Source organism: Glossina fuscipes, unplaced genomic scaffold (assembly GCF_014805625.2).
Source record: "Glossina fuscipes isolate IAEA_lab_2018 unplaced genomic scaffold, Yale_Gfus_2 147, whole genome shotgun sequence".
Lineage (NCBI taxonomy): Eukaryota > Metazoa > Arthropoda > Insecta > Diptera > Glossinidae > Glossina > Glossina fuscipes.
Genome location: NW_023998490.1, coordinates 908,169 through 923,720, shown reverse-complemented (window position 1 = coordinate 923,720; position 15,552 = coordinate 908,169). Strand labels below are relative to the sequence as shown.

At 35.6% G+C, this 15,552-nt stretch overlaps 2 protein-coding genes across 2 annotated transcripts in view; both read right to left on the bottom strand.

Moving 5' to 3' along the window:
- Window positions 1-3,131, bottom strand: part of LOC119641287 (structural maintenance of chromosomes protein 2) — a 6,671-nt gene extending 3,540 nt beyond the window's left edge. Inside the window, exons 1-2 of the mRNA XM_038039882.1 lie at window positions 3,013-3,131; window positions 2,842-2,941 (exon numbers count right to left, since the gene is read on the bottom strand). Coding sequence (XP_037895810.1) covers window positions 2,842-2,941; window positions 3,013-3,131 — 219 coding nt within the window. The remainder of the gene's footprint in view (window positions 1-2,841; window positions 2,942-3,012) is intronic.
- An 8,068-nt stretch (window positions 3,132-11,199) lies between these two features.
- On the bottom strand, window positions 11,200-12,077 carry LOC119641329 (nuclear pore membrane glycoprotein 210-like). The gene is made up of 5 exons (XM_038039917.1): window positions 11,973-12,077; window positions 11,809-11,905; window positions 11,610-11,742; window positions 11,351-11,556; window positions 11,200-11,288 (listed from the first exon to the last, which is right to left on the bottom strand). Exons 1-4 carry the CDS (start codon window positions 12,065-12,067, stop codon window positions 11,498-11,500), a joined length of 384 nt encoding a protein of 127 aa, XP_037895845.1. The 5' UTR covers window positions 12,068-12,077; the 3' UTR covers window positions 11,200-11,288; window positions 11,351-11,497.
- Window positions 12,078-15,552: the final 3,475 nt, after the last annotated feature.

The window sequence follows — 15,552 nt, the reverse complement described above, 5'->3', positions numbered from 1 at the left end:
TTTCCTCAAAGTTTAAGCAGATTTCGATGCTAGACATTGCTTGTATGGCGATCAAGTCCCGACCAACAACAAAGGCAAGATCCTTGCAAATGCCATCAATGCCAGCAGTTTTAATGTTTTAAATAATGGTAATACTACCTTTCACTTTAACCGGAGTGGTCGCACTGCGAGCAGTGTCTTGGATCTAACTTTTTCTAATTCGACTATTGTATCATTCAACTAGAATACGACTAACGTCTCAATTAGCAAAAGTCAGCACTCCCCCATTTTATTTCGCGGTCGCACCAATTCCGTTAAAAAAATAGAAAATTTCATTTTACGCAACTTCCTTATGGACCGTCTGTACAAAATGGATCCTCCTTCCGGTTTGTCAACAATTCAAAGTGCTTTTCAGCCTGTGATCACGTCTGTTAGAAGCAACTTTTGTGATATTGAAGTCTGCAGTTAAAAAGGCGAAAAGGACACATAGAGCCATCATGATTAAAGAGTTATGTGGCAATTGCAACTCGCGTTTTTTCTGGAATTACATTAATGGTCATTGACATTTTAGTCGAAAAGTAAATGGTGTGGAATGACAATCATAATTGCCATTTCCTCGGCAGTCCCCTCCTATTCATTTGAATTTCCAACTACTTCCGACGTTGAATTTATCGCCATTCGAGTGAAATTTCCTAATAAACACTTATATGTGACCTGCTCCTTTATTCCCCCAAGTTCCGATATGTCAGTATATACGAAACAGGCTGCCCTCATTTGTGAAGTGGCCAAGCAATCTAAACCTACCGATATAGTCATTGCGTTGGGTTACATCAATTTGCCTCAAGTCACTTGGTGTTACATCGATAGTTTTGGCTGTTTGATTCCTACCTCAACATCTGGTAGAGCCGCTGTGTTCTTTAATGAATTATTTAATCATAATTTAGCTCAATATAATGGTACTTCTAATTGCAATAGTAGATTGTTTTATTTTTGCTTTGCCAATTTTCTTGAGATTTGCGTTAATCGTTGTCTTCCGTTTAGTTTACCTGAGGATCCATATCATCCAGCATTGGGTATTTCCTTTCATTACAAGCATGTTGGTTCGTTGAACTTCTATAACGTTCCAAATTCAAATTTTTCATATAAATTTTATGATTTCCATAAAATCTGTTTCCATGCTAAAATCACATCTTTCTCTTGATTTCTCAGTGGGAGTGTCGTCGTTCTACAATATATTAAATCAAGCTATTTCTGCATCCGTTCCGATCAAGCAGTCCCGTCCTCGAAGCAAGTGTCCCCCGTGGTTTAATAAAATAATTAAATATTACAAGTACAGGAAAAACAAGCTTTTCAACAAATTTTCGAAAAGTGGTTCTTTTTTCGACTATTTCGCTTACTCAGTGGCAAGGCATAAATTTAATTCCCTCAACCGCCAATACTAGTGCAGATGCCTTCAGTTTGTTAAATCCTCCTTGTTCGCTAATCCTAAATACTTGTTAAGTTCGTTAATTCCAAAGGAAAAAGCGCCATAAATCCCTCGCATGTGTCTTTTAATGGCTCCGAGTCCTCGGATGATTTTGAAACCTCAAATCTCTTTGCGGAATACTTCCGACAGAACTTTTCAACTGGCAATTTTGAATTATCAGCAAACTATCCATATCCGATTTCTAATTTGATTTCAATTCCTAACTGTGTTATATCTGAAAATGACGTTTTTGAAGGATTGAGCTCTCTAAAATATAATTGTTCGCCTGCACCTGATGGAATCCCCTCATGTATACTTATATTTTGTGCTGGCGAGCTATGTGGTGTTATCTCAAAGATTTTTAACAAGTCCTTGAATTTAGGTGTTTTCCCTTTGTGTTGGAAGACTTGTTTCCTTATTCCTATTCACAAACGTGGTAGTAGGCAACTTGTAGAGAACTGCAGAGGCATTGCCAAGTTGAGTGTCTTGCCTAAACTGGTCGAGCGAATTGTGGCTCAGCATATAGCCTTTTCCATGAAACCGTATATTTCTTCTCTCCAACATGGTTTTTGAAAGGGAAGATTTACGGTCACCACTTCTTTTTTACTTCTCATGTTTTCAAGGCTTTTTCTAGTGGCTCTCGCACTGATGTTATATACACTGATTTAAGCAAAGCGTTTGGTTAACCATAGACTACTTATCTTTAAACTCCCAGCCTCTGGCTTACCTTTCTTCTTAGTGGAATGGTTAAGCTCTTATCTGCATGGTAGCTCATTCAGGGTTTTATTTAACCTCGTTATCTTGGATGAATTCCCCGTGACGTCTGACGTACCTCAAGGTAGCCCCTTAGGACACATTTTATTTAATTTATACATCAATGATTTGCCCTCCATGATAAAATTCGGCGAGATCTTAATGTATGCTGATGATGTGAAACTGTGTTCTTCCTTTTCCGTAGAATCGCAATCACATCATCTTCAAAGTGATTAGAATGAAAGGAAAAAAGTAACATTGCGTAAATGTATGCCTATAAAAGCCTCCATAGAAATTTCATTTATTTCTCTGGGAGTATTATCTTATCATATAATTATATTATTCTTAATTTTCTAGCTGTGGAATATGAATGTTCCTCGGTCGTCGCCTAGCCGATTTAAATGGTTTGTATCTATAAATAAACTTTGTAAATTTTATGTTCGATGCATTATAGTTTACGTTGAACGGCTCTTGTTGGTAAAACATCCCATCTTTCAGATATGATGCCCGATTTTCTTTTGTACCTTCGACATTGGTTGACAGAAGTACGAAGGCATTCAAGTGATTAATTGTAGATTATGATGATTATTTGTTATGCGTATATAGGCACATATTGTTTTTTTTTCGTAGGTTCGATAAATTACAATGTCAACCATCGTATGGAAGGTAGAGGCATGGACGCGGAGGACTGGCATATCGCTATTATGGTCTGGCGGTGAGCACCGGCACATCTTGTGTCTCAATCTGAAATTAAATAGAAATAAGTAAATAAGTAAATAAGTTATAAATAACAATGAGTAAAGATAAATGCAAACTTATCTTTGGAATATAACATGGACACCCAATAGGGATCATACATACTCGGCGTCTCATACGTACTCGGCTTAGTTGGTATACTTTTATTCATATTAGTTGTACCAGTTCGGTTAGTCATATCGGTCAGTTTAATTTCCCCCTCTACGTCGCTGCCGCAGTCGTTTATCGTCACGTTTATCGTCTTCCAAAAGTTCGTCTATCAGTGTGAGTCTAGGTTTGTTGGTTCCATCAAATCCAATGAAGTCTGCTGTCGGTTTGTCATTGCGCTGAGTTTGTTTACTTATTACCTCAATGGCCCGCTTATACCCTAATTTACACGCATACCATAGGTAGATGGTGTACAATGTGTGGCGGACGGACGTTTCTGTTGGTCCCTCCTTTTCCAGGCGCTTTTAGTTGCGTCGGACCCTCTGCAATTTCCATCGGACCTTCTCCACTGTAACGACCATACCGAACTTCTTACTCAGTCTCTCAATTATCCCCTTAAAGTCCCCCCTATTGGTTTTCCCGGAAATACCCCACAATCTCGGATAGCCGCACAACAGTCCGCTAAAAATGCCGTTCGGTATGTATACCAATCACTACGATGAAATTGAATAATTTTGAGCTTGCAAGAAATAAAATCAAATTATCGCTTTGAGAAAATTGCGAAAAGCGTAGAGTTTGAAATTTCCCATACAAAGAAATTAACGAATAAACTTGGGCTTCTTAAAAATTCCAATCAATCTATCAGGCGTAATATGTGTGTGTAAATTACTTGGTTGCGAAGCAGCAAAGATCAATTTTTTTATGTTCATCTAGTTGGGTAACTCTTTATTCTATTTTTAAGACAAATGTTTAGAAATTCTACGATAATGTATGTTGTTTTCAACAATTCTAAAATCGTCCCATGTTATGTTTGCTTATAAAAAGAAATCAAAGTTTTTGTTTTAATTCTAGTAGGATAGAACGATTGATTAACTTTCAAAATATTAATTTGAATCTGATTTATTTACATTAATTGAATGGTAAAATCCGTATTCTAAATTTTCTTTTAATAGCCATTTAAAAATTATTTTTTCTCAGCCCTTTCCCAATTCTTCTTAGCATTTCCACCCACTTTTAAACGTTTTCGTGCTTCAACGAATTGTTCCAAATCATCGACGTCGGCAGCATCGCCCTTTTTAAAACATTTACTCTTGGATTGCTCAATATTTTTAAGTTCCACTTTAGCCATACGCTGAGACTCGCTGCCACGTTCTTGTAAAGCCTTTACTTGGTCTTGGTCGCTTTTGCAAAAAGGCGCAGCAATTAGGTGCAGCATAGTCCATAAGTGCAGCGCTGCAGCTATGCGTACCGCCGTCGTTAGATGCAGCGCAGTCGCTAGGTGCAGCGCAGTCGCTAGGTGCAGCGGTGCAGCGCAGTTGTTAGGTGCAAAATATTGAAAGTTCCTACACGGGGGTTGGTACTGAAAATGGATCAAATCGGTTGGAGGGCACGCCCACAGCACCACGTACAATAGACCTGTTTTTCAAAATAAATAAAAATTGATTTTTTGCTCACTAATTTTAATCATAATCTATTGCCGGTAAATGTACAAATGCGATGCTTTAGTACTCGTACAAAAATATTATGTTAAATGCGGAAGTTTTTTCAAAGTCCCATAAAAAAATTCTCCGGACAAAACTTACAATAACTTGCACATCGTTGGAAAGGCTATTAATAGAGGATTCACTATGTGTCAGTTTCATTTTTTCACAGGATATGATTTGGCCACAGTGGCTACGCAAAGTTTCGCCTTATCAACTCCGTTTATGAAATGGTGTAAAAATGTTGTCCTTTCGAATATTAATTAATTTACATAAAGTCATGTTCTGCTTATAATATTTTGCAAAAAAATTCTCGAATTCTGGTAACGGCCTTACAGAGCTCCGCAAAGGAAAAATGATTTGTGTCTTTATTAGCTACATTAAATATAACTTCACATCCTTAGCAGCAAAAATTTGCCACAACAAATTTCTTCTATAGTTTACAAAAATAAGGTACTAGAAATAGAAAACTTAAAACGTTATTTGTTTTTGTTGCCTTTTTATAAAAATAATTTTTCTTATGCTTACGTTAACAAAAGTTATTTTTGTGAACATACCACAATAAACAAAAAAAAAAAAAACAATAAAAAAATTTAAAAAAGTACACCTGCCCTAAGAGGAGTTCTTGACATTCACATTCTTAGGTTATTCGTTCATAGAAGAATATCTTGAAAATTTCTTCTTTTCTGCTGTTGCGGCACAAAACTAGGATCGTACCTAAGTTGAAGTTTCCTTATTTTAATTATCGTAAAAATCAAATGGAGGATTATACCAGCCCAATTAACCCTTCTAACAATATTTCATTCGCAAGTTTTACATATAAAAACCGAAATTTTGTATTAATTATTATGAAATCTTCTAGTTCGCAGCTTTTCTCCTAGGCGTTCAATAGTACATTTACTGAAATCGATCACAAATTTTCGCTAATTCACGTGAAATTGGAAAATTTTCGTAATTTTTTTTCGATTATGTGATATAATCTCAAAAGAAAAGCGAACAAATGTATGAAATTTGAAATTCATTACTTAGACCTTACGTATTTTAAATTCAGATCGAATTTTTCCCTATGGATCGAAGCATGTCGTTCTGTACCATGCCTGTACTACATCTCCCGATGGGAAATAATTGGAAGGGATTGAAGGGCAGATACCCTCACAAAACAAGCCATGTGAAAAATGGGAAAAAAAGGGAAAAGAACGTCTGAAGTGTTCGGAAAGCAAAGAGTCGTTGAAACTGATGGAAGATGAACGTTTTAAAGTCATAGATGCTGAAAAGTTTCAAAGCGGAAAAAAGAAATCAAAATCCAAACTAGATAAACAGTCTTCAAGTGAAGTTAAAAAACCCCTAAAAAATCGATGAACGTTTTCAACTTTCTTCGAGCAAAAAAGACAATAAAACCACGTCATTTAAAATTAAAAATAGCAAAAAAATAGAAACCTCTTAAAGATGAAAATTGAAATAAAAATATTTTATTAAAATTTTTTTATTTATTTCTCTTGTTCTTCTCAACTTTATTATCATTTTAATAAATTTTATTTGAATTTATTGTAATTAAAATATCATTTGTTTTGTTTTTTAATGTGTCGACAATTTTTTTTCTCTTCTATTTCTTCGTAATGGCTGCAATCGTAACTTACCGTTCAAAGTAACACTTAATTGTTAATTAAAATTTTATTTTCAATAATCTTAAGAGAGTAAATGATTGTCGATGTTGAATTTCTATAATTTCAAGACACCTTTTTTTTAATTTCACAATTTATGGAAAACTCTGGTTTTCTAAATTTTTTTTCTTTTTTCGCTACCACCACACCTCAAAAATTAATTTGAATTATATTATTTGTTTCGCAACCGTCAGATTTGACATTTGAATTTTTTCGCGAATATCCTCTACCATGAAAAATACCCCCGACGGCAAACATTTCATACTTCGTAAATATCCTAGTCATCACAACTAGATCTCGATTATCGAGAGGTTTCAGAACTCGTTCTATCTTTTGGTTGAACTTTTTCATGTCTTGACTCGCGCATTGTTCCCCAATTTCTTTTAGCTCCAAGTCATATAAGAAATTTTCAACGCCCTTACTGCCGCCTGCTATGAGATTAAGAATTATTATTATTATTATTATTATTGTAATTATAGACTAATGAAATAAATTCTTACACTAAAAAAAAAAGACATTGAGAACTAGCAGCACAGGCTTACGGCTCTAATATAAATAAATGTACATTAGATAATGAGCTTAGTAGTATTAATAAAGTAATATATAGAATTTATATTCGGTTCTGAAGCTGATTTTAGAATGTCCAAAAGGTTAGTCGCTCCAAATGCAATACTTCTAGCTAAGGAAAACTTAAGGCAGTCGCAAAGAATGTGCTTTATAGTTAGAGTTTGTCCACAACTGCAGATTGGGGAGGAAGACTTCTTCAAGATCCATCGGTGAGTTGCGATAGTATGACCAAGGTGAATTCTCGAAAATGTTTGGATCTTGGTTTTCTCAACGTTTGTTGGATATAAAGGTGGAATTAATTGAGGGTTAATGGAAGAGTAGTGTTGATGATGGTATTGTAAATTTCCTTCTGCAATTTTCACTTTAACTTTTCTCCCAGTGTATCTTTGACGATCCAACTTTTCCATGACGTCATCCATAAATAAAGGAGCAGAAGCAGCACACTTTGCCGCTCGATCAGCCTGCTCATTTCCTAATAAACCGATATGACTTGGTACCCATAACATATTAGTTTTTCCGTCGGGTGTAGTAATTATATTCCTTAATTTGTTGACGGTGCTCCATCTCAAAGTCGAAGGGTTCCGGGTAGCTTGTAATACAGACAAACTGTCAGTAACAATGACGGTTTTGAGTTTGCTTTTATGGGCCAGGTTCGCAGCGTGAAGGATAGCTCTGTCTTCGGTTGTGAATGTTGAAGTACTTTCGTGAAAAATATAATTGAGAAGAACCTGTCCTGTAGCATCTACCACGGCACAAGCAGAAGGCAGATCAGAAGATTTTGAGCCGTCTGTGTATAAAAGATACCAACCAGTCTCTCTCTTGTGTTTTTTCAGCTATTAGATTCCTGAAGACGTAATTTGGAATACCTTCTTTTTTGTGCACAGAGAGCGAAATGTCAAAAGAGCAGTCTTCCAAAATCCATGGAGGGTTCACACCAAAAGAGCGGAAAATTTTTAGGGGAATATTTAATTCCTTTGTGACGTACAAACAATGGTCAATTGCAGATGGTGACTTTGGAATTTTCTTCGCAATAATAATCTTTCTCACGCCATCACCGAGAATGGATTTGTTTGAATTAAGAAGCTTGAGGACTATTTTAGCTTTTAGCTCATACAGTCTATTTTCTAAAGTTGGGAGACCAGTTTCAATTATAATATTATTTATGGGCGTCGTCCGAAAAGCGTAACAACTTGCTCTGACGGCTTGGTGATAGACCGGTTTAAGGATGTTGATATTAGATTTGCAGCTATTGCCATAAATTATCAAAGCATAGTCGATCTTGCTTAACACAAGCACTTTGGTAAGATAAGCAATAGTGTTAATAAGCGCATGGCTTCTCCAAGCAACGCACTGTATGAAATTCACCCTTGTTAAAATAAAATTTTTTAACCAAAGACAGTGTGCTTTCCAACGATGTTTATTGGAAAACGTGAGCCCGAGAATATGCAGCGTCTGCACGTTTAGTACCAGTGAGCCAGTCAAAAATACCGTATTATATGGGTCCAGCAACTTCTTTTTACTTGAATTAGACAGCGCACTGATCATTTGGTAGGAGATGCGATCCATACCAGGTGTCTTCTCCTTCGATTTGGGGAGACAACTTTCAAGTTCAAAGGTAGATATGCAATTTTCCAGGAAGGTGGCACATCTGTCAATACAATTTGAAAGAGTAATTGGAGTCTGTTTATTTTCGATGAAAGCACTGGAAAAGTTGCTGTCAGAGAAGTACTCGCACCACATTTGTCTAAAGTAATTAGAAATATCATGTGCGTCAGTTAAAGTTCCATTGGGAGTGCAGATGGCAGAAATTTCGTTCAGGTTTGAAGTCCCATTGAGTCTGTTGATTTTGTTCCAGACAACTTTCATTGATGTATTTCTGTGAATTCCTCTCGAAAAAAGTTCGAAACTAAGTGCCTTTGATTTTCGCAATTCCTTCCTGAATAGAGCATTGGCCTTTTTGTATAATAACAAGTGATCATGATCAGGATATCTCTTAAAGCGGTGCCATAGATCCATTTTATTTTTCCTCAAAAACGAAAGCGTGTTGTTCCACCAAGGAAAAATAGCTCGTTTAAAAGAGCTGTTGGCTTGAGGAATAGAAAGATGAGCAGCCGTGCCAATCGCTTTAGACATGATAGCAGCATTATGGTTGCAGTTCCCGTTAAATGGCTTTGAATTCAGAAATGACTTGGCCTGTTTGGAGTAATTGGTCCAATCCGCTTTATCTAGTAGGAATTTGGCCTGTTTTGCCGGAGTAACAGAGAACATTGAAAGTTTAAGATCGATTATGATTGGAAAGTGATCACTATTATGTAGATCATCAAAAATAGACCAGGAAACCAAAGGAAGAAGTGAGGGAGAGCAACATGTTAAATCAACATGTGTGTGATGAGTTGAAAAGTGCGTTGGTTTTCCATCAATTAAAATGCAGAGATTGCTTTGAATGACGGCCTTTTCTAAAAAAATACCACGAGTGTTGTTCACTGTTGAGCCCCAGATGGTATTCGGAGAACTGAGAATAAATTGTAGAGTTCTTACTGAGAAAACGATTGCGAAGGTGAAATATAGAGCGAAAGCACTGTAAATTTTATGTTTAATAATATTTGTATCGCTACGGCTTGTATATTAGAGCTAAATTTATGCGTTTGTGAGATATACTTGATTTTATAAAAACACCAACTCCTTGTTTGGCATATAAATTTTGATCAGCATTGGTGAAATATCCAGTAAATGATTTGGGTGGAATAGGATTAAAAGAGGGTCTACAATGGGTTTCTTGAAGCGATATAAAGGTTGGACTGAAATCACTTACGAGTGTACGGAGTTCGTCAAAATTATTAAGAAGTCCCTTAATGTTCCATTGTAGAATTTTAAAAACTTTATTTAATTGTAGTGACATGGAGTGGAAAGTACAAGAATTTTGCGTGAATAATTTGTTCTTACCAGCAGAATAATCTGTACTTTGCGTAAATTTGAAGTGCAACGAGTGGGCACACGTGGATGATTTGAAACTGAAAGTTTATTGAGGGATGGAAGATTGGATTCATTACAGCTTGTAATTTGTTGAGTAGAGTTGAGAACTGGTGATTCTGGGGGATTTAGTTTATTAGATTTTGGCATATGTGTTGTTGTTTTAATTTTTTCAATATTTCCTGCTGTTTTCATTTTTTCAATATTATCTTTGGCGGGCAATGGAACTGATTTGACAATGTAATTTTTGGTTGTGGTAGAACAGTTTTTTCATTGGAAGGAGTTGGAATTAAAGGCTTGTTAGGTACGTTTTGCGAGGCGACAACAGCGTAGGCACTGCTTTTGCTAATTCTTTGGGTTGCAGATGGAATAATTTTCCGGTATTTGCGTCGCGCTTCACCCATGCTACAGTAATTTTCTATTTTGATTTGACTGTGAATCAGTCACCATTGTTACCAATGAAAATTGTCAAGGACGTCGACATTGCGCCAATAACACCTTTAAGACCGTTAATGGAATGTATCTGTTCGTCTGTCTATATGCGTAACTTTGTAGTATTTGTGGTAAATATATTCCCGTTAGCGGAAATGAAGGTATCGCCTAGAAATTTGCCAAAGGACTTGGAATTGATCTAAACTTTTCAAACTTGTATTTCTTCTTTAGAAGAAATAAAATCTTCTTTAGAAGAAGATAAAATCCTCTCTGTGGACATTGCGCCAATAACATAATATATATAATATATATAATATATAATCTTATATATATAATTGCATAAAAAAAGAGCATTTATCTCCCCTTGAACGTCTCCTGACTAGTTTTAGTAAATTTTTAGAGACCTGGCGTTCGATTTTCGCATATTTTTGAATATTTCCTGTTGATTCTTCGATATATTCGTACAAGTGGTTTTATATAATATATAATCTTATATATCTAATTGTATAAAAAAAAGAGCATTTATGTCCTTTGAAAATATAGGTTGCTTGTTCTTCTTCCTTTTTGGTGTAGGTTGCTTGCTCTTAACCGCATGTATGGCGCGGATATTTTGAAGGCTGTACAAATAATAGAAATATAATTATTATTAATTATATACTTTATTGTTTCTTTTGATTAATTCTGTTTGGCTAATGTCTTGTTAATTTTAGGCCAAATTAGTTTTTTAAATTTAATTAAATTATGAAAATTACATTGTATAAAGTGTCATAAATTATTGTTATTATTGTTGGTATCTATGTTAATTAGAAAGTTATGTTGATTAGAAGGACTGTAGCGGTCAAGGCTAATGAACAATTCGGCTATGAAAACTTTTTCCATGATCATTTCAAGAAGGTAAACCGCCTAGCCGGTTCGGGCTTGTTTCCTCACGCTCTGGAATGTTCGATTCCGAAGGAAAGGCCTATAACGGTATGGTGTGCTAATGATTATTTGGGTATGTCGGCCCATCCTCGAGTTAAAAAGGCAGTGGCCGATGCTTTGGCGCTCCCAATATCATAGGTGACAAATTAGGCATCCCTTTTACAAAAGCACATCTTTGAAAAAATAACAGTATTTGTTAAATCTTTCTTTGCACTTACCAATTAGCCGCGGGCATTATTGCCCCACTGCGTATTCTAACTAACGGTGTGTTTATTTGTATATTGACTAAAGACACAACATGTATCTCAAGGGTATCCTCTGATATTACCTCATCTTTATCATTGCTGAGATTTCTTACAATGCATTTACCAGTAATCCCCAATTTCCCCCAATTTATGGGCAGTTACAAGAGCAGAGTCCATTGCTAAGTTCATCAAAACTATGACATCAAAGACATTAAATAATCTGTATAATTACATATAACCTTATGGTCATGCACATGGTAGACGATGTTTACATCCGGTTGTGGTCCGCCTTGATAATATATTTGCATATTTGAACCAACTACCAGAGTAGAGTTGCGTGGATACAATCTTAATGGAGGAAATACCTGGGAAATGAAACTCATAATGAGTTCTTGATTAACTTATTTTTAATATGTGACCCAGCTACTCACTTGTATGTCGATTGGTTCGCTGGATACTAGCACATAACCGCTACCAGCACTGAATACAATTTTTGCTTCACCCAAATTATTCGCTGTTATTATATATCTTTTAAGAAAGCAATTCAATGAAAAAATGTAAGTACAAGTTACTAACGTTAGTCTATAATTTTAACCTGGTTTCGCCAACATCTAAATTGTTTTGATCTCCCAGCTGGATGCTTAATATGTTTGCACTAAAAATTTCTTGGGACAACTCATACATTTGCATATTAAAAGGATTGATGCGTATCAAATTGTCACAAGTATCATATAATTGAATAATAGCTTTTATAGATTTGGTTCGCTCTACACGGTCTGGCGCGCGTACACGTATTTCACCAATACTAACGACTGAAATAGACAAATAGGCAGGTTCATTGGTCAAACAACGATCCACCAGTTCCAAACGAGTCTGTTGGAAAAAGTATATTTACGACAGATTGCTTATTTATCTAGCCTGATTACTTACGTGTCCAATATGCAAAGGTGTAATAACAAGTGTCCTCTCTTTGACGTCGAAATCCACATGAGCAATGCTGGGATCGGTTAGATGAAACTCGTAAAAACCGCTTCCTTGTGTCATTGGTACGCGTTCACGTCGGTTCGTTGCCAAAAACACATTGATATGATCGCTACTGAAGAAGGTGGTATTAACTGTCATAAAACGAATTTCATTTTCGATAATCGGTGTCAGGATTTCCCCAGTTTTTGGCTGCGTTTAGAAATAAATATTAATTTTTGTTTTCAAAGTTTTGATTTATCAATAGCGAATATCTTTTCTTACGTTTTTAATACCAAACGGTGACTCCTCTGAATATATGTGTTCTTTTCTTAGGATTAACTCATCATAATTTGTAACCGTGCCTTTAATGCGAAAATTTGGAGTCACTTGGTTCAAGTTGGCAACTAGTACGACTAAGTCATAAGTCAATAAAATAATATGGCGGCACATATATTTGTAGTTGTAATGCCGCCAATATGAATATAACGCAGATGTGCCGCATTTCCGTAGACGGCACAGCTTTTCAGTACACGACGCGTTCAGGAGCTTATTAGTCTCATACATTCTTTTATATATTTCAAATTTATTTATTTTTTTGGTAATTAATTTGCTGAATAATTAATATGCCACAAAATTTAATAATTTATTTTTATATGTGCCTTCACATTATATCCTGTTTGGAAGAAACACATTTCCCCTTTGAAAGTGGATGAATAACAATATTTTATTTATTATATCTATATATTTATTATGTCTACTTAGAGTCCATTACTTCATTTTTGCGGTTAGGAGAATGTTTACAATAGATATTATACAGATGATTTGAATTGGATGCAATTAGTTAATCACATTCTGGATGGGGCTCTAATAGTCAAATTAATTTTATGAATGCCCTTCTAGAGATAGTGCAAAAATCGGATGATCGAAAATATTTCCAAATTTTACTAAAAGTAATTATAATTATCAGTACAGTTTGTTAATGGAAGCCCGATTCTGCTCTTACGTTTGACTCTGTTGAGGTGTGATAAAATTGCCTACGAGTCAGTTCAAAACCCTGCATCGAAACTCTATGTTGTTAAGATATTTTATTTCTCTGGGTGGATGATCTTATTATAACATTATCAAGCTTCAACGCGGAATTTGGAATTGTCGGTTTGCCAACGTTAATGCTTCTTCATCTAGCGTAGGTAGTGCATAATTTCATCAATTAAAGTCAAAGATAGGATAGATTACAAAAGTTTCCAGTAGCACAGCAGTCGTAATATTTTGTCACGTTCTTCATTTCACATTAGCTCTCTCTCGCCTTCATTTGAATAAACGACATGATTCGATTTTGAATTCCTTCTTTAGTATTTGAAATTAGGCTGACTTGTTTGTGAGAAAAGCACGCATCAAAAATAATAAGTGAAATGTCTTCTGCGATATATTCTCACATTTTGAAAGATTCATTCGAGAATTTCTTGGCTTAATTGCTCAGTGAGCTTGAACGTTTTGCGCCACGATCCCTCCAGTTTTATCTTCAACTTAGTAAAATAGAGTATGTGATTCTTGGCTACAGCCAAATGCTGAAGTTCGAAAGAATCTGCCGCAGCCACGGCCAAAAGAATATTGGCGAAATAGTCGCCTGTCCGTCATGGCAACCCTTTCCCAATCTCAACCACTTTCTCAATTCTCGCCCACCATCCCTCTCTCTTTAATTACTCCCCAAATTTCCTCCTTTATTAACCCTCTCAACAGACCTTTTAAGAAGCTCTTTAGTTGACTCAATATCCTATTCATTCCGTGGCTTTTTTACATAAATGTAAAGACGGCCCTGTCAACTACCTTGGTATGGAAGAGTTGGCATCCGCATTTGCAATATTTATAAACTGGCAAAAAAAACCTACCGTTAAAATGAATACTCCTTATATTAGCCGTGTTCACAAATCGCAATCCATCACTTCAATGCTTTTGAGATTCACAAGCAGATCATTTCGAATAACCAAAGTGCAGTTTTCCCATCCCCCGATTTTCATGTAAAATGATGAATATCTATTGATATTTTAAATCACCTGAGTTAACTTCGTCAACCGCGTAAAATATTTAAAATGACAAGCAGACAGGAATACGGAGATGGAAGATTTAACATTCAACAATAAACATGTGTTTTGGCAATGAATTTTTATTATTATTGATTCTTCGTGTTATATAAGAAATGTAATTTGTATTCAGAAACATCAGTGTTCCGTTTAAAGACAAAATTTAAATAAATGAATAAAAACCAAAAAAAAAAAAGAAGAAAATAAATACAAGGCGGAACTGGCATCGTTTAGTTTATAGGATTTAGTACGTAGTTCTACTTTAAAGTTATTTAAAATAACATTTAAAAAAAATGTAAAAAATGTAATATTATAATATAAATAAATTTAAGTTAAAAATAGTTGATCGCTGTTTCATTTTTATTTCACTAATAATAATCAAGAGATATGTATTTATATATGACCAAATTTTTTTATTTCTTTTTTTTGTAGAGTCGTACTAATGTACGACTATGTACACCTTCTGGACGCGCACTTCCAAAAAATGGCGACCTGGTGACTGGTCGATTAAGCGCAAGCGATGGGGAGTACTTGCGGCTGCTCACGGGCTACGGAATAGCCCAATACATACGTGAGCACCTAAGATGCCAGGCATGCCTTAAGGACCTAACCCTAAAGAAAGAAGACGTCTGCGAAGAAGAGAACGATGACATTGTCACCAAGGACCCAAAAGACAATGGCATCCTCACTAGCGAATACCTTGAGGCGGAGTTCCCGAAAGAAGACGTACATGAAGCATTCAAAAGTGCCTTCGACATCTTGTACGCGGTTATGAAGCAACATATGCCGGAGCGGGGAATAGGCAAGCGCGTGCAGGCGACCATAAGGGCACGGCTGGCCTTTTTCCGGACAGCAGGATCCTACAGTAGCGGAGACAATCAACGAAGGAATCTACTATCATATATTATACATAATATGGTGCTAAGCGGGAAAAATTGGAGCGAGCCGCCGGTTGAGAATATACTTCGTTCGAAGCACTTAGAAGATAATTCGAATGTAATAAAAATAATGCATGAACATGTCTTGAATTCAATGCTATTATTATATCATTATATTGCTTAAACTACATTTTCATATTATGTTATAATATATTAGTTTATGTATACTTATAATAAATTATATTATATATATTTA

What these genes read in the sequence shown, in the direction of transcription:
- LOC119641329 (XM_038039917.1), bottom strand. Translation starts at nt 12,067, where the DNA reads ATGCAAATGTATGAGTTGTCCCAAGAAATTTTTAGTGCAAACATATTA. An exon ending in GCGAACCAATCGACATACAA is followed by an intron (nt 11,743 to 11,808) that starts GTGAGTAGCTGG and finishes TTCATTTCCCAG; the next exon opens with GTATTTCCTCCATTAAGATT. An exon ending in GCATGACCATAAGGTTATAT is followed by an intron (nt 11,557 to 11,609) that starts GTAATTATACAG and finishes TGATGAACTTAG; the next exon opens with CAATGGACTCTGCTCTTGTA.